Source organism: Rhinoraja longicauda, unplaced genomic scaffold (assembly GCF_053455715.1).
Source record: "Rhinoraja longicauda isolate Sanriku21f unplaced genomic scaffold, sRhiLon1.1 Scf000451, whole genome shotgun sequence".
NCBI classification, from domain to species: domain Eukaryota; kingdom Metazoa; phylum Chordata; class Chondrichthyes; order Rajiformes; family Arhynchobatidae; genus Rhinoraja; species Rhinoraja longicauda.
The window spans coordinates 38,565-57,918 of record NW_027601668.1 but is presented as its reverse complement, the minus strand read 5'-3'; the positions used below and the strand labels follow the sequence as shown (position 1 = coordinate 57,918).

At 44.1% G+C, this 19,354-nt stretch overlaps 1 protein-coding gene across 1 annotated transcript in view; it reads right to left on the bottom strand.

Annotated features, from left to right (window-relative positions):
* LOC144590991 (TALPID3 protein-like) overlaps positions 1-19,354 on the bottom strand; it is a gene marked incomplete at both ends in the record, with an annotated part of 74,924 nt that overhangs the window by 20,798 nt on the left and 34,772 nt on the right. The window contains 2 exons of the mRNA XM_078395340.1: positions 8,806-9,069; positions 17,851-17,923. Coding sequence (XP_078251466.1) covers positions 8,806-9,069; positions 17,851-17,923 — 337 coding nt within the window. The remainder of the gene's footprint in view (positions 1-8,805; positions 9,070-17,850; positions 17,924-19,354) is intronic.

The following is a 19,354-nucleotide window of genomic DNA, read 5'->3' as shown; positions in this document are numbered from 1 at the left end:
CGGAAGATGGCCAGCTTGACAGAGTGCTCACTGGTTGGTGACCAGCTGACCTTCGCTCCATGCATCAATCAAGCTAGGACCTTGCCACGCTGTGGACCTGGAGCTGAGCACATCACCATAGTTTTCACTTGTCCCCATAACGAGGATAGCTTCCATCCCCACCAACCCAGTCAGTATGGAGACTTATCAATGCACTTGACAATAGGAAAGATATGGTGCCCATTGTCCAACACTTTGGCAACTATTATTTTGTCCTTTTAGAATTACTATGCTACTCTGTGGTAATGCTAGGACTTTGGTTTCTGGGATTAATTTTGGTTGCTTCAACTTCCTCCAAATCTAAAGTTACAAATTATTCAAATACACCAACATTTTCATTTTCCTGGTCACACAGTCTCCCGCCGAAGTGAATGATAGTAGTTCTGTGTCTATTAAAGAACCCTTGTGGAATCCACCTGGCTCCTCACCTTATTCCGGGTTCGCACCCACTACACTATGTCTCCGACTTTAATATCTTAAAATTCAATCGTTATCCCTCTCAGTGATACGTTTGGAGTTTGAAAAAAAAACTTTATTTTTTTAATTAACTCAACTAGTATGCTTGCACTCCAATCACAGACAAGTAGGCGTTCATGGATTTAAATGCTGCTCTAAATACAGTCTTGTCTTTTTCAAACATCAAGACAGGACTTGATAGGGGGTTAAATGAGATTGCAAAAGCAAGTGTGCAAATTTGAATGGGTGTCAGAATCAATAGCAAATTTCAATGATGTATGCATAAAGTAGTACCATCTTCAAAACAATCCCTCATTTGGGTTTGATTTAAACTGACACCCATTTGCTGTGTCTGAACTGGTTTAAATATTCAGAACTTCTGAGATAATATACCAGATATCTAGGAAGAGATTGGGAAGCTATGTGAAGAGCCAGATATAACTAAATAACAAAAATATGACAATATCACAAACACAAAAGTAAATTAATACTAAACGTGTTTATTAATGTCATATCAGAAATAACATGCCATTAAATATAAATTGGAGAGGTTTTTTTTTGTTCTTAAATCAGCGCAACAAATAATCTGCCAGAGGAACTCAGCAGTGAAAGCAGCTTCTGTGGGGGTAGGATAGGAACTGTCAATGTTTTGGGTTGAAACCCTGCATCAGAACGGGAAGTGAAGATGAGGGGAGATAGCCAGTGAGGAGAGGTGGTGAAACAGGAGCCAGAGGTGATTTATTTACTGAAGAGGGGTGAAGGATGACTGACAGACGGAGCCGGGTAAGCATAGCGGAAGGGTGGAGTTGGCAGACAATTCCTTTCCCCTCCACAGATTTTGCTCGACCCACTGAGTTCCTCCAGCAGATTGTTTGTTGCTCCACATTCTATCAGCCACAGTCTTTTGTGTCTCCACGAGCAATTTATTGCTGTATTTTAATGCCTTGGACCATGTTTGAGGATATGTGACTGTACCTTTCATTTCTCCACGCTATAAATCCTATCCAAGGTGAAAATTCTTGTAATATAAAATATATTTTTTAAGTGTCCATTATTATACGATTCAGTGATTTATTTCAATTTAAAAAAATAAGGAGTTTTTGACGAACCTTTTATTATATGAATCAGTGATTTTTTTTTCAATGTTATGTTTGTTTCCTGCTGCTGTGGTTGCTGTTATAATTGCATGTGTGAAAGCCAATCATCTTATCTTTTTCAAACATCAATAATGCCTGTGCCCTTTAAATGTAGCCTCAGCTGACCGCAAGAGATGGAGGAACTACACTTGTTCTGCAATTATAATTGTCTAGAAAATAGCCAGTAAGAGGCAGGTCAGGTAATCCAGCCCAATATTCTTTGCTTGTAAAAGGAAGAAGCTGGTTAGCTAGACCAAGACAACGAGACTGCAGGTAGCCCCAGAAGTGGGATACAGGAGCAAACTCACACAATCCTGGATTGAGTGCCTGAGATCAGGAAAGGCGAGCAATGGTACATGAACTACAGAAGGGTCTCGACCCAAAACGTCACCCATTCCTTCTATCCAGAGATGCTGCCTGGCCCGCTGAGTTACTCCAGCATTTTGTGTCTATCTTCGTTGAACTTACAGACCGATGTCTGTAACATTCCAAGTCCCTCCATCTTGACTTTTAAACTCTAATCCAACACACATTAATTTTGCAAGTACAATGATCCCTGTCTATGCAACAGTTCACTCAATCTTGTGCAGAAACTGCTGAGATTCAACCTATCATAATGGAATGTTATGCCACTTCCTCATAATCACGATCAACAAATGCTCTTCACTCTGACATTCAACACATACCATTAATTCCACTCACAGAATTTTTCTTTCCTTCAAAGCAAAATAGCAATGAACCAAAGATAATTCGTACCATTTGCTATTAACCACTGGAGGTGATCGACATGTTGTAAGGCACAGATTTTAGAGATGAGGATCTCGTGGCTTTTTGGAAAAAAGATGAATAGTTATATTCATCCATGTGGATTTGAAGTCAGCAGAGTGAAAAAATGGATCATGTGCACAATAATAACTGTTGTTGGAGTGTTATATTTCTGGTCTTTGACATTTTAAAATTACAGTAGTGGAAAGTGACACATGTAGAATAGTGATACATAGTTGACAATGGAATTGTTTATATTGCACAGTAAGTGATCAGTGATGTGTATTTGGCTCAGGATGTCGAATAGATGAGTCATGGTGACTCACTGGGAAACTAAGAAGGCAGCTTTACTTTCATTGTCAACAGACTTTAAAAATATCTATTTTTCATCATTCAATGGTAATACAAATATCACTATACCTTAATTGGTACACTGTCCTTAACTCTGCAATGCGGGTCATCACAGGGACACTTAAGTCAACACCTTTGCAGTGGCTCCCTGTCCTCTCTCACATCGCCCCTCCCAGCACATGCAGAAGGGAGAGGATGTTGAAAGATTGGTGCACCATCGAGGCTAACCCTGACCTTCCCATCCATGCTGACTTGAACAATCTGCCCAACATGCGCCTGAAGTCCCCCAAACAACCCTTCTGGTCTTCAGCCAAATTTCTGGAAGACTTTGACCCCAAGACTGAGTGGCGCAGAGCCTGGAAAGATGCCAACACCAACAACGGAGAGGTCATCACAGGCCCCACAGTGAAACCACCGGGATTTGACCTCCATCGCAAGCAATGGCTAACCCTGAATAGGATCCGCACCCTCCATGCAAGAACAGCCCATCACCTGCACAAGTGGGAGATGACAGACAGCCCTGCTTGCAACTGCGGATATCCAGACCAGACCATCCCACACATCGTGAATGACTGCTCATTAAGCTTTTCCCTGGTGGCATCAAGGCCATCCCCCCAGCAACAGATACTGCCCTGGCCTGGATGTCTACCCTTGATCTACAACTTTAGGCTGTGCACGCCATATGCAAGAAGAAGAATTGATACATGTGACAATAAAAGACCTTTGAAAAAGCTTTGTGCTCTTTGCTGCTCTGGAGAGTGCAACACATCACACCTATATGTGGAGAGTGGCTGGTGTTTACCAAAGGGCATTTCCAGATCTGTTAGGACACCTAAAGTACATCTTCAGCTTGCCAACAGCTTGATCATTAATATTCTACATATCGAAGATATCATAAAATGCTAGAGTAACTCAGCAGGTCAGGCAGCATCTCAGGAGAGAAGGAATGGGTGACATTTCGGGTCGAGACCCTTCTTCAGACTGAAGAATGTCACATGAGTGATATAAGCCAGCGGGAAGGTTTCATAGACCTTCATGGGAAGGTAGACACTCCCGTCCCCACGAGTCTCAGGCAGATGAGGCTCGTCAGCCTGGGAAGGCAGTCCATCTAGGAGAGGGAAAACTCTGACCTAAAATCCCCACTGCCTTGTGGCCATATCCAGTCATAGAAAAGGCTCCTGGAGTAAACCACAAGAAAATCCGGAGTCGGAGTCCCTAAGGCAGTTCGTCGTTGTCTACAACCTCATTCTGGCAGCTCCTGCGACGGCGCTGGTGCCAAACCGTAACAGCTCTGCTGTTCCTTTGGATCAATCAGTGACGTGGAGAGGGGGAACGTGCTGCATGGGCAACAGCCTGTCCTCATGACATCGCCCAGGCTTGCATCCGATCACACATCACTGCAAACCTACACTTACAACCTGGAGAGGACACTCCAGCTTCGCCTGCGGCGTCGACACAACACGGGGAGCAACAGTTACCGGTTACAAGTCATTGCTAGATTGGCGTAAAGCGAGGCGCCAGGAGTTGCTCCCGACGGTGGGAGGGATTTTCGGATCTCACTGGACAGCTACCACCCGCCTCAAGCTGGGCAGCCCCAGCCAATAAGATGCTGTCCCGCCACGGTCTGCTATCCTCACTGGGTGCACGGGGATTAGGAACCATCCGAACAGCAGATCGCAACCATCGCATCTGCAAACAAAAGAACACATCAAAAGAGACCAGCTCTAAAACTGGGAACTTGGAATGTCCAGACAATGATGACCGGCCTCTCTGGAAACCCAAAGGACATCAGCGATTCGAGGAAAACAGCTGTCATAAACAACGAGCTCAAGAGACAACGTAGACATAGCCACCCTTCAGGAAACAAGGCTGGCAGACACGGGCACATTGAAGGAGAAGGACTACACGTTCTACTGGCAGGGGAAGGACTCAGTCGAGTCCAGAGAGCACGGAGTAGGCTTCGCAGTAAGGAACAGCTTGCTGAACATGGTGGAACCAGGCAGAAATGGCTCAGAGCGACTCCTGACTCTCCGCCTCAACACCACCGCAGGCCCGGTCACCCGTGTCAGCGTGTATGCCCCGACACTGTCCTCCACATCAGACACAACAGATGAGTTCCACGAGAACCTCGCATCCATCATCAGCAGCATCCCCAGCAAGGCAGAACTTGTTCTCTTGGGCGACTTCAATGCCAGAGTGGGCGCAGACCACGAATCATGGTCTTCCTGCCTTGGGCAGTTTGATGTGGGCAAAATGAATGAGAATGGACAGTGACTGCTCGAGCTGTGCACTTGCCATGACCTGTGCATTGCCAACTCGTACTTCTAGACAAAGCCCCAGCACAAGGTGTCCTGGAGGCATCCACGCTCAAAGCATTGGCATCAACTGGATCTGATCCTAGTCAGACGTGCTGCCCTCAAGAACGTTCTCCACACACGCTCCTACCACAGTGCGGACTGCAACACAGACCACTCCTTGGTGTGTTGCAAGATCTGGCTGCAACCAAAGAGGTTCCACTGTACCAAGAAGCAGGGGAATCCCCGCATCGATGTCAGCAAGATGCCCCATCCAGACCTCATGCAACAGTTTGCAGAGGCTTTTGAGAAAAAACTTGGCACCTCATGTGCTGGAGACTCTGCAACAGAGAAGTGGGAAACTCTGCGGGACATCATGCACCGCACAGCCTTGGCTAGCTTTGGGGAGAAGATCTCAAAGACACACGACTGGTTTGAGGCCAAGTCGACCGAGATGACTCCCGTCATCGAAGCCAAGCGCGCCACCCTAGCCAAGTACAAGCGGTCAGCCAACGAGAAGAACCTGTAGATCCTCAGGGCTGCCAGGAGCAAGGCTCAGCAGACTGCCAGGCGTTGCACCAATGAGTACTGGACACAGCTTAGTGAGGACATCCAGACGGCCACCATAACAGGGAACATCAGGGGAATATACAATGGCATTAAGAAGGCATTAGGACCAGTCCAGAGCAAGACTGCCCCCTCAAATCCTCCACTGGGGAAGTAATCACAGACAAATGCCAGCAGATGGAGAGATGGGTGAAACACTACTCCGACCTCTACTCGAGAGAGAACACTGTGTCCCCCTCAGCCCTTGTCGCCATCGAGTGCCTGCCGACCATGGATGAGTTAGATGGAGAGCCGACGGTAGAAGAGCTCAGCAAGGCCATTGACAGCCTGGCCTCAGGCAAGGCCCCAGGCAGTGATGGGATTCCCCCTGACCTGATTAAGCACTGCAAGACTACCTTACTGCTTCCTCTGCCAGTGCTGGCAAGAAGGACCTGTACCGCAGGACATGAGGGATTCCACGATCATTACCCTCTACAAGAACAAGGGCGAGGGAGTGACTGTAACAACTACAGAGGCATCTCCCTCCTCAACATCGTCAGCAAGGTCTTTGCTCGGGTCATCTTGATCCGCCTGCAGAAGCTGGCAGAACGTGTCTACCCAGAGTCACAGTGCAGTTTCCGAGCTGGAAGGTCAACAGTAGACGTGGTCTTCTCCCTTCGCCAGCTCCAGGAGACGTGCAGAGAACAGCGGATGCCCCTGTATATTGCTTTCATTGACCTCACCAAGGCGTTTGACTTCGTCAGCAGAGATGGCCTATTCAAGGCTCTCCCAAAGATCGGCTGCCCACCAAAACTGCAGAGCATGATAGAATCCTTCCACATCAACACGAAGGGGACGGTGCAGTTCAATGGCAGTTTCTCGGAGCCCTTCGACATCAGCAGTGGCGTCAAACAAGGCTGCGTCCTCGCTCCCACACTCTTTGGGATTTTCTTCGCTCTGCTCCTGAAACATGCCTTCGGCACCGCAACAGAGGGGATCTACCTGCGTACTAGATCAGACGGCAAGCTCTTCAACCTCACCCGCCTCCGAGCCAAGACAAAAGTACGTGAAGCTCTCATCAGAGACATGTTGTTCGCCGATGACGCAGCAGTTGTGTCCCACACCCAGCAGGAACTACAGTCATTGATGGACTGCTTCTATCGGGCTTGTATGGACTTTGGGCTGACTGTAAGCCTGAAGAAGACGAACGTCCTGGGACAGGATACAGAGGCACCGCCTGTCATCACCATCGACGACTACAAATTTGATGCCGTCCATCAGTTCACGTACCTCGGCTCCACCATCACTGACAACCTCTCCTTGACACAGAGATTGACAAGAGGATTGGGAAGGCAGCTACAACTCTCGCTCGCCTCACAACTCGAGTGTGGACCAATCCAAAGCTGACAGTGAAGACAAAGATAGCAGTCTACAACGCCTGTGTCAACAGCATGCTGCTGTACGGCAGTGAGACATGGACTACATATGCCAGACTGGAGAGAAGGCTCAACACCTTCCACCTTAGAAGCATCCGCCGTATCCTGGGTATATCCTGGCAAGACAGAGTGTCCAACGCCGAGATTCTGTCTCGCGCTGGCCTTCCGTGTATGTTCACTCTACTCAGGCAGCGCAGACTGCAGTGGTTGGGCCATGTCCACCGCATGGAGGATGGCCGCATTCCAAAGGACATCCTCTATGGAGAGCTAACATCTGGGAGGAGAACCATCGGCCGCCCCCAGCTACGTTACAAGGATGTCTGCAAGAGAGATTTGAAGGCGCTCGACATCGATGTGGAGTCCTGGGAGAGCCTTGCAGCTGACCGTACAAGGTGGAGAGGTACCCTGAACCAACATCTCAAAACGGGGGAAGAGAGACTGATGAACGCAGCGGCAGAAAAGCGGGCACACAGAAAGGAGCGCAGCAACTTCAACAGACCAGAGTGACAAATGTGGCCTTTGCGACAGAGACTGGCACTCCCGCATTGGTCTCTTCAGCCACAAGCGACGCTGCTCTAGCTGAGGTGTGGAGCAGGCAGCCAACTAGGATGCATCACCCATGGTCGAGGGGGCCTAAGAAGAAGATATAAGCCACAATTTAATGATGAATTTCAAATGGCCTTCAATCCCCCCATCTCCAAGCTAACTTGGAGGAGCATTCTGGGAGGGTAGACTACTGCAGAAAGTGACATGCTGGTCTCTGCACAAGAATCTACATGGTAATTGTAGACTTTCAAAGTGCTCCCCCTCCCCTCACTCACCATCAACAACACCACGGGCACATCTGTGGAGTAATTTAAGTTCCTTGGAACCATCATCTCCAGGGACCTTAAATGGGGGGCCACCATTGACTCCACAGTCAAAAAGGCCCAACAGAGGATGTACTTCCTGCGGTAACTGAGGAAACACAATCTGCCACAGGCAATGATGGTCCAATTCTAGACTGCTATCATTGAGTCCGTCCTCACCTTCTCCATCATGGTCTGGTTTGCCTCAGCCACCAAGCACGACATCTGGAGGCTGCAACGGATTGTTCGATCAGCTGAGAAGGTTGTTGGCTGCAGCCTTCCCACCATTGACGAACTGTACACTGCAAGGGCCAGGAAGCGAGCGGGCAAGATCATCTCTGAGCCCTCTCACCCTGGCCACAAAATCTTTGAAGCACTTCCCTCTGGAAGGCGACTCCAGACTGTCAAAGCAGCCACAGCCAGACATAACAACAGTTTTTTTCCACGAGTAGTTCTACTCAATAACCAAAGTCTGTAGTCTCTTTTTTGCTCTGATTTATTTTCATCCACATGTTGTATCATTAATGTTGTATCATTATTTTGATGTGTTTATGCTTTATTCTTAATTGTTAACTGTATGTTTGTGTTGCCATTTGTGAGCAGAGCACCAAGGCACATTCCTTGTATATGCACATACTTGGCCAATAAACTTATTCATTCATTCATTCTTGCGGTTACACACTTTCTGCAGTTTGACAGAGTGGAAGCCCATGCCATTCACCACCTATTCTGGGTGACTTGGGAACACATGATTCATTTCTTTCTTAAAAATACAATGGACCAAATTGCAACAAGGCAAATGGTTCATATGACCAATTACATTATATTGCATTGATTCAGATGAAAACACTAAACCAGGTCTTTGGATTATAATTTCGTAACACAATGGCATAAAATTCAATAAAAAACTTCTCACAATTTTCACAACTCTCACCTTTGATTTCTGCTCTTTCTGCTGTGATGACTGTGTGGTAGCCTTGCTCCTCTGATTTCTATTTCCACAATCATCCTCAAATTGCTTCTGCCCTGATCTTGCTGTGCTTATGGATCTACTTGCTGTTGATTCTGGTTTATTTAGCATTTTATCCTTCACGTCTTTGTTAAATTTGACAGCCTTAACATCATATCTTTTTCTCGTAACACTCAGTTCCTGTTGGCTTGATTTACTTTGAAGATAGTTCTTCCTTGCAATTTCACCCTGAATGAGAAATTGAATATTTATGCATTAGACCTGATATACCTTTGGAATACATGTCAGAACAAAAAAGTGATCATTAATTTCAACTTTACTTATTTTCTGCATTTTCCACATTTTATCGAGCCTGATATTTTAATCACACAAGCATGTAGACACAAAATGCTGGAGTAAATCAGCGGGACAGGCAGCATCTCTGGGGAGAAGGAAAGGGGTGAGGTTTCGGGTCGACATCTTTCTTCAGACTGATGTCAGGGGAGTGGGCAGGACAGACAGAATGTAATTGGAGAAGTAAGACTGGTCCTATATTCTATCTCTGTCCCGCCCACTTCCCTGACATCAGTCTGACGAAGGGTCTCGCCCCAAAAAGTCACCCATTCCTTCTTTCCAGAGATGCTGCCTGTCCTACTGATTTACTCCAGCATTTTGTGTCCATCTTTGATTTAAACCAGCATCTGCAGTTCTTTCCTACACATATCAACGCAAGTACTCTAGGAGCCGATAGGTGGGATTATACTCATCATAATTCTCCACATTTAAAGCATCTAATCAAGTCACCAAACCAGTGGAAATTTAGACTGGAGAAATTCCATCATAATAATCATAAATATAGCCAGTTCAGATGATAACTTGTGCCTTGCAATTAAGTCTGGGTAATAATGGTTAATACATTTCTGAAGATTGTTACATATGGTGCTGTATGTCTACTATCAAGTTTAACCTTGCTGGGAGATAATTGTGAACTGAAACTGAATTAAACAATTCTGAAGTCTTCTGGGTTTCTCCCCCAAATAGAACAGTTCAGCATTCATCCATCGGGCTGCCCACTGGTTTGTCAAGCCCGTGCACTATAGGAAGCACATTACTATCATGATTAAATAGCTCAATATGACAATGTCGTATATGATTGAGCAGTTATCCAATGGGAACAATGCTTGGTTCTCACAGATGTGGTAGCAATAACCCATGAAATATTCTTAAAACAGATGAGACTAGGATGATAAAAAAATACCATATCACCCAAAGCCAATTCAATTATGCCACAAGAAATTAATGTTTACTAATCCTGTAGCATGGTACTACATCTGCATAAGTACAATTTTCCCAGCAGGAAATATATTTGAGAAGACCATATAGCAATACATCAATGTTACCATTTAAAATTGGCTTCTATTAAGAATCATTAAAATGAAACTCCACACTGACATTTTATTTCTATGCTAAACTACAATATAAATAGTTGTTTTAACAAATATGAATACATTTGCTAACTTTTTAACAAAGCCTTGAATTATTTTAGAGCTAGTCGATGGTTTCCAATAATTAGGCAGTGCACTGATTTGAGCCTTGAGGATTAGAAGGGTTTGTTATCAACAGCAAGTGTCTGAAAAGGATAACCACTCATGATGGTGCTTCAGAAACCCTCCTCTGCCAATTAATGAGAAACTGTCTGACCTACAGTGACGCCACTCTAAAACCAAGGTTGCCGAAAACAAGTTTGCAGATGGCACATAAATTTGCACACACAGTTGCCAATCACTTCTCCCAAGCCAACACTAAGTCCCTGTCATTCTCAGGCGGCTATGTTAGACACGCCATGTCATTTGTTGCATGCCTAACAACAGGCTTACAAAAGTCACTCTTTTCTGAGCTATGTCATAGGAGAAGATTACCAAGTAGACTGAAGAAAAGATTCAAGGGCATTCAGTTTAGTTTAAAGATACAGCGTGGGGAAAAAAGGCCTCTTGGCCCACCAGATCCATACTGACCATCAATCACTCACTCACACTAGTTCCAGGATATCCAACTTTCACATCCAGTCTCTGCACAGAGTCCAATTAACTTGCAAACCCGCTCGTCTTTGGGATGTGGGAGGAAACCAGGGCATCTGGAGGAAACCCACGTGGTCACAGAGAGAACATGCAAACTCCATTGAGACACTGCCCCGAGGTCAGGTTCAAACCTGGATCTCTGGCGCTCTACCAGCTGCGTCACCATGCTGCAAACTGTGCCTTTGGACCTTACTTGGATAAATGCAACAAACCCACTAACTCCTGGGAGCTTCTGCCCACAACCATTAAAAGTGGAGACGGTGCATTTGAGATGGTAGATGAACTAGACTATGTTTGAGGAGCACACGGAAGCCCTGAGGAAGCAGTAGAAGCAGCTCATCACCTCATAAACTGACTATATGCCCACCCATCAGCCAACTCTTGCCCCATTTGTGGAAGAATATGCATTTCCCACATTAGCCTCTTTAGCCATCTCAGAAGCCACATTCCGTCATAAACTACAGACACCATGTCGAAAATCAAGGCTTATTATCATCATCATATCATATCATATATATACAGCCGGAAACAGGCCTTTTCGGCCCACCAAGTCCGTGCCGCCCAGTGATCCCCGTACATTAACACTATCCTACACCCACTAGGGACAATTTTTACATTTTCCCAGCCAATTAACCTACATACCTGTACGTCTTTGGAGTGTGGGAGGAAACCGAAGATCTCGGAGAAAACCCACGCAGGTCACGGGGAGAACGTACAAACTCCTTACAGTGCAGCACCCGTAGTCAGGATCGAACCTGAGTCTCCGGCGCTGCATTCGCTGTAAAGCAGCAACTCTACCGCTGCGCTACCGTGCCGCCCTTGATTCATGCATGCTGGAGAAGTGGACCACCAAACAAGTTCATGTGAAGTAGATCCATAAAAATGTTAAGGACTTGGGGAAGAAGTTCATGTGAATGCTGCCAAGAATGGAAGGTAGTAGCTGGGTTTATTCTTTTTGGAACGTAAGCAGCTGAGGGGTAACTAAACAGAGGTTTATCCAATTGTAAGGAGCATAGTTTTTGGGCTCAGTAAAAAGGAGCATAGATAGGGCAGATATTCAACATCTTTTTCTTAGAGTATGGGAGTTAAGAACTAGATAGCACAGGTTTAAGTTGAGAGGGAAAATAGTTAAAGAAGATGAGAAGGGTAATTTTTCCTAACTCCAGTCCAGAAGCTCTCCCCGCATTGAGCACTGAGAAGGCAGGATCAATTGTGTCCAACATCACCATGATGAAATGCGCCTCGAATAGATCAAACATCTATTGATTCAGTTGGGCAGGATGGCCAATTGGTCATGGCTACACCAATATGTTCCAAAATGCATTCGGGATTTCAAGGCCTAAAAGTGTTTGTGGATTCTCACTGCCTGGTGCCCCCAATATAAGCTCAACAAGCTGCCATTTTGCAAACTATAGTCAGTAAGAAAATACACCATTGGAGCATCGGGTCAAGTAAGCTTATAATCATAGAAACTTACAAAAGGAATCTATCAGACCCATTATGTCAACCGAGAAGAAAAAGGTTTTTGAAACAAAGACCATCTTCTAACTTTTGGTACATAGTCCTTTGTTGATAATAGCATTGGAAGCATCCATTTAAATACTTTTTAATTGTGCTGACGTTTTTCAGGTAGTATGTTACAGACTGGGAGAATTTATTTTCTCCTAAATGTTCTAATCCTTTTATCTATTACATCTCAAACTCCCCTAATTACTGGCTCACTGAAAAGGAAAATATGCCCTTCCTTTACATCTTATTTAGGTCTCGCATATAAAATATATGCGTCAAATAAATCTCAGATTCTTGTTCCAAATAAAAATAAACTTAGTCTAGCCAAGCTTTCCTCATGACTAAATCTCTATCACCTGCAACAGCACCATAAATCTCTTCTGATTGCTGTCTCGTGAGATTGCATCCTTACTTTAATGTGATGGCTAAAATTTCTTGTTGTATTCAAAATGCATCCTAACTTGTGTTTTATACAATCCTTATCGTGCTTTCCCTGTGCACATATTCCATTCCACAGCTAATGAAGTATTTTTCAAATGCCTTCCTCAGTATTTTATCCACTTATGCTGCAAATTTCATGTGGCATGTTCCTCTGTACTTTTCACTGCCTAACATGTTTTGTATTTCCAACCCTTATTTGGCCTCCAAAAAGCATGACTTCCCACCTCTCTGGGTTGAAATTTACTTACAACTATTCTGCACATTTAGAAAACCCATTAACATCTTTTTACAGTCTACAACCTTCTTATCAACCAGACAGACAATTTTGGCATCATCTACAAACTTGTTAATCACGGCTTCTTATATTTAATCCAAACCAGTGACATCCAAGAACCAAGAAGAATTGATCCAGGAATGAATCCCACTGCAAACTGCCCCCCAGTAATATTGATCAACTAGCATCCTACACGTTCTACTTGATATGTTCCTTCAGATCCAACAGATTTGGACTTGTATAGTAAGTCAATTAAGTGACTTTGTTAAACAGCCTGCTAAAATCCAAGCAAACCATACAAATCCATTCGACCCTCATTGAGGTTCCACTAAAAAAACAGTCAACGTAGTCCATTGTGACATGCCCATAACAGGATCACAATCTCAGAATCATAGTTATGGAGCACACAAACAGGCCCTTAGGCCCAACTCCATCATCCCGACCAAGTTGTCTAACCAAACTAATCCCATTTGCCCGTGTTTGGCCCATATCCCTCCAAACCTTTCCTAACCATGTACCTGTTTAAATGTCTTTTAAACGTTGTAATTGTATCTGTCTCTATAGTTTCGTCTGACAGCTTGTCAATACACCGTCCATCCTCTCTGTGGAAAGAAAATGCCCTTCTGGTCTCTTCTAAATCTTTCCCTGCTTATCTTAAACCTTTGTACCTTTGGCCTCCAGTCTTATCGACTCTGCTACCCTGGGAAAAAGATTTGGATCATTTATTTTATCTATGCCCATCATCATTTCAAAAAACTCTATAAAAATTACCCCTCAACCTCCTGATGCTGCGGGGGAAAAAGACCCAGCCTGTCCTCTCTCTTTTTAACTGAAACCGTGCAATCCCGCTAACAATTTAGTGAATCTTTTCTGCACCCTTTCCAGCTTAATGACATCCTTTCTATTGTGGGCATTCAGAACAACACACAATGCTCCAAGTGTGGTCTCGCCAATGACTAGTACACCTGTAACATTATGTCCCAACTCCCTACTCGATGTCCTGACTGATGAATGTCGGCATGCCAAATGCCTTATTCATCACCCTCCACTTTGAGAGAGCTATGTACCTGTAACCATGGGTCTCTCTGTTTTACAACACTCTCCAGGCCCCTACCATTTACGGTGTAAATCCTGCCCTGCAACACCTTGCACTTGTCCGAATTAAATTCAACCTGCCATTCTTTGGTCCACTGGTCCAGCTGATCTAGTTCCTGATGCATTTTTAGATAATCCTCTTCACAATCCACTATTCACCAATTGTGCTGTTATTTGCAAACTTACTAACCATGTTAACAACACACTGCCATCCAACTTGTGAATATAGATTTCAAACAACAGTGGACACAGCACCAATCTCTGCAGCACACCACTGGTAATAGGCCTCCAATCTGAAAAAATAATCTTCTGACTCCTTCCACCGAGCCAATTTTGAATCCAATTGACTTGCTCACCGTGGATCCCATGTAATCTAATCTTCTAATGGTGGTGGCCAGTGCCATCTTCTTCGCTGTCATGTGCTGGGGTAGAAGAGTGAAGGCCGTGGATGCCAACAGATTTAACAAGCTCATCAGGAAGGCTGGCTCTGTCCTGGGGGTGTAGTTGGATTAACTGGAGATGGTCTTGGAGGGGAGGATGCTCCTCAAACTGTGAAGTATCTTGGACAATAGAGCTTACCCCCTCCATGACACACTGGTCAACCTGAGGAGCACCTTTGGCACTGGTTCCACCAAGATGCAGCACAGAACACCACAAGATAGCCTTTTCCCTGTGGCGATCAAACTGTACAACTCTTTCCCCTTCTTGGATGGGGGGGGGGGGGTAGCTGCTTTGCGCTCTGGGCCAACTGGAGCTCTAAGATGCAAGTCACTTCATTTCCCCACCTTATTCCTATTTTGATATGTCTGAACTTGGCCTCCTCCACTGCCAGGCTCAGGCAGGTAAACTGGAAGAAAAGCACCTCATATTCAACTTGAGTAACCTAGAATCTAACAATAAGATCAATGAATTCTCCATTTTCAGGTTTAAACCATCCCCTGCCTCCCCAGATCTACCTGTATCCTCTCTTGCACATCTTTTTTTCACTCCAATAGTTCCTTTCATCTCCGCCTTCTGGAATGGAACTCCATTCCACCCACCATCCCTCCCTCTGGTCCTCCTCATCCTCCTTTGTTATCAGATTCTACCATCTGCCACCTTGTCTTCCCACTTGTCACTAGCCTTTGTGACTATCTCTGCCCCTCTCCCCACCTAACTCATCTGCCAATGAACCCCTCCTTACTAGTTTTATCTATCATTTGCCAGCCCTTCCCCACCCCTTCCTATCACCTTTCTACTGGCTGCCTCTCTTCGACACCAGCTTTAACCAATAGTTCTAATCAGAAATGTCATCTGGCCATTTCCCCCCACAGATGCTGTCTGTTCCTCCAACAGTTTGTTTTTTGGTCAAAATTCTAACAGCCACTTGTTTCTCCACTATGTGGGACCTATCAAGAGCATTGCTAAAGTCCATGCAGACAACATCTTCGGCTTCTCTCATCAATCCTCTTAAGACTTTAACTTGTGGACCAGTTTGCCAATGGAAGCCCCACCTCCCCCAATGTTTCCCCCTCACTAGGGATAACTACATTTAAAAAACTTTCCTGATAGAAATCTGCGCATCTATGGCATTCCCAGTCGATATAGGGAAAGTCAAAATTCCTTACTGACATCCTATGGTTTGACATACTGGCATAAAGGAAGGATGAATGAGTGCCAATTTTGGTCTGAATACAAGGTATGGACCTGTAGGATGCCGTGACCATGGTCACAAACCAGACGTACATGGAGAATGTTGTAACTCTTCAGATTGATAAAATGCTAGGTTGGTGAAGAAGAGCCTGAAAGAAAGTGTACCTTAAATTCTGGCACACCTGTGTTGCAAGCTCAACATAGCATTCTCTTATCTTTAATTGTATGTTAATGGTGGAGGGTGGCTAATTGACCTAACCAACATTGCAGGGGACTGTGGGCAATGTTAAGTCATTGATATCATGTGCTGAAATCTTGAAACAAACCATTGCCAAAAAAGCTAAGGCCACATGAACCTTCTTGGCCATTCAGTGCAGGCCACCATCTGAAGCAAGCTCCAAAGTGTCAAAGCAGAAGGTGACTTTGTGTTTTTGTTTTGTAAATTAGCATCGGCAGTTCCTTATTTTTACAAAGTGCTGGAATAACTAAGAATTTCTCATAACGCATAAATCCCAGCAGCATCCCAGGAGAACATGGACAGGTCACGTTTTGGGTCGGGACGTTTCTTCAGACTGATTGTGGGGAGGTGGGCACATGGGTGGACAGAGATGAAAAGGTGTCAGATAAGGCGAGGAGTGAAATGTGAAGCCAGAGGAAGGGATGTAGGTGGAAGGGGCCAGGAGAAGGAAGGGGGGTGGGGGGGGGGGGGAAGGAAGGGGAAAGGAGGAGGGGAGGGATATTGGAAGAAATAATGCCACCTGGATGGGGTACAGAGAAGGAGGGGTTGCAAGTGGGGAGTTGATGTTACCAAGAATTTGAAAATTCATCGTTCGTACCTTTGGGTTGTAAGCTACCCAAAAGGAATTTGAGCAGCTGTTCCACTATTTTGCGTATGGCCTCACTCTAGCCATAAATAGAATGTCGGTATGAGCATAGGACAGGGAGTTGAAATGGCTAGCAATCAGGAGATCCAGCAGACATTGGTACTACAAACCTCAGGCTGACATTTCGACCAGAGATTTGTTCTATAAAGGTCTCAGCATTTCCATTTTCAATGCCTCGTTCATGGTTTGTATTTCTGTAATTCTACTAAATACAAACTTCTTCAAAAGTTTATGATAACTAAGGAAAAAAATAAACATGCAAAGACAGGTATTTGGACAATGCAAATGACGATGCAACTGTAATGCTACTGCATTGAAAAACAGCTCAATGCATAGCAACTGAGGTTGCTTTGACATTGGCATTAGCAGGACATTTGTCCACGGTATTGTTTTTTCTAAGCCAGTGAACATGGCAACTCTTGCTTACCACGTGAGGTCCAGTATTTGGAAATTGCCAATAAAACTATTAGTTCAAAATGAGTATAAATAGAGCTCAGGCATGACTTTAAACTAAAATGGCTCATGCGAAGAAACAGTACATAGCTTTATAGAAGACACAAAATGCTGGAATAACCCAGCTGGTCAGGCAGCCTCTCTGGAGAACATCGACAGGCGTTGTTTCGGGTCCGGTCCCTTCTTCAGACTTTGTTGGGGGGGAAAAAAGCTGGAAGAAATGAGGGGCAACACAAAGCCTAGCAGGTAATAAGTAGATATGGGCAGGGGGTGGTGATAGGCAGATGGGTGGACAAAGGCCAGACTTGAAAAGACAGATGTGAGACAAAATAATTAAAATATTGCAAATTGAAGCTAGATGAAGGAAAATAATGGATGGAGAGGGAGGATGTAAAATTAGTGTGTCCAGGTGGATGCCGGGGAGAGGGGGGGAAGAAAAGAGAGAGTTGGGGGTGGAGGGGAAGAGGGTTTCAGATGCCTACAATTGGAAAGATCAGTGTTCAAACCGTTAGGTAGGAATGTTCTTTTCCATGGGCATCCAGAATTTTTAAACAATCAATTAAAATACCAAGACAGTTAATTTCTCAGATAGCATATTAAAATTAATATTTGGATGTTAAAGAATTAACATTCTTCAGAAGACTTGCAAAATCTCTCAGCATACCTGAATATCCTTATCAATAACTGTGATCCAGGCATCAACAGTCTTCCCAATACGAATCTTCTCTGCATCATCACTGAAATATAATTCAATTAATTAGAGTCAAAGTTTTCTGCATGACATGTCCCTAATTTATCAGTCTCTTTGAAACATAAATGGAAAGTACATGATCATGTTGGTCTGTATTGCTTTCAATTCGTTCATTGACATTAAATGATACTTTCCCTATAAAGTGTGCGGCATTGCAATTTCGGTGGTTAAGTCTTTCAATCAATCCTATCACAGCTATAGATTTGCAAGCCATTTCAAATTCCAAAATAAATTTGGGCTTTCGGCACCTTTCCCATTGTGGCTAATATTTTATATTAAAACATCAGTTTTGAATTGCAAATAACTGAAAGATCAAAACCGACAGGGCAACATTTATTTCAAGCTTAGTATTAGCACAGTCGAGGGACTTACCTTTGAACTAATATGTGTGTGTTTAAACTTCACATCAGGCATTTAAGAACACAGCGCAAGCTGACAACAGGATACAATATTGAGGGACATGTTGGAGATCGTATTTGTCAGATGATAAATTAAACCATAGCCTTGTTCGCTTGCTTTTAAAGAAAAAATATTTAATTTCTTGTGACACATTTCAAACAGGGGGGAGTTTTCCAGACAACACTGAACTAATTAAAAACTAAATCAGATTAATTGGTCATTTATCTCACCGTTATTTGTGAGATCACGCAATGCTTAAATTAGCTGCTGCACTTCTTACATTGCAACGCTTCACTGTGAAGTTCTTAGGATGTTGTAAAAATGCTACATTAATGCAATTCATTTTGAATTGTTGGTTTTCTAACATTTCTCAAATGGCTCCTTCCAAATTAACTTTTTTCCAACCTACATTCCAACTTCAGGGATTTGATTTGTATTTGGCCCCCACACGAATTGTATATTCCATGGAAACATTATCGACCAACAGGAAATAATAGCTGGCTACAAATGGAGTTAAACGAAAGTCAAGATTCAAAAAAAGGATTAAAAATCAGATCACACTAGGCTGCAAGACTGAAACGATCTGGTACTGTACCTTTGCCCAAATGCACAAACCACAAAGATACTTTTATTCCACACAGCAATTTTTTTTGATTTGCGTCAAGATTCAAACTTCAAATTATTTCCACATGTTAATATGCTCAGTAAGTTGGCAGGTTACTGTGGAACCTATTCAGATATGTCTGGCCAGAAGGAAAAACATGGAAGTACGTTTTTGTGTTTTGCAGAGTACAAAACATGTATTTCAAAAGAGAAATTTGCAAAAGAAACAAAGGGAGTAAGGCTGCATAACTATATTTTACTTGTAACTGGGGATCTGCAACGGTCATAATTTCTGGATTCCGCTTTATGGGCTTCGGTATTCCAAATGGACTGGATGATAAACTGCATGTGTTGCATGCTGGTCCCATCTGGCTTGGCAAGCCAACTTGGAAAGGCATCGGTTCCAGATGCATGT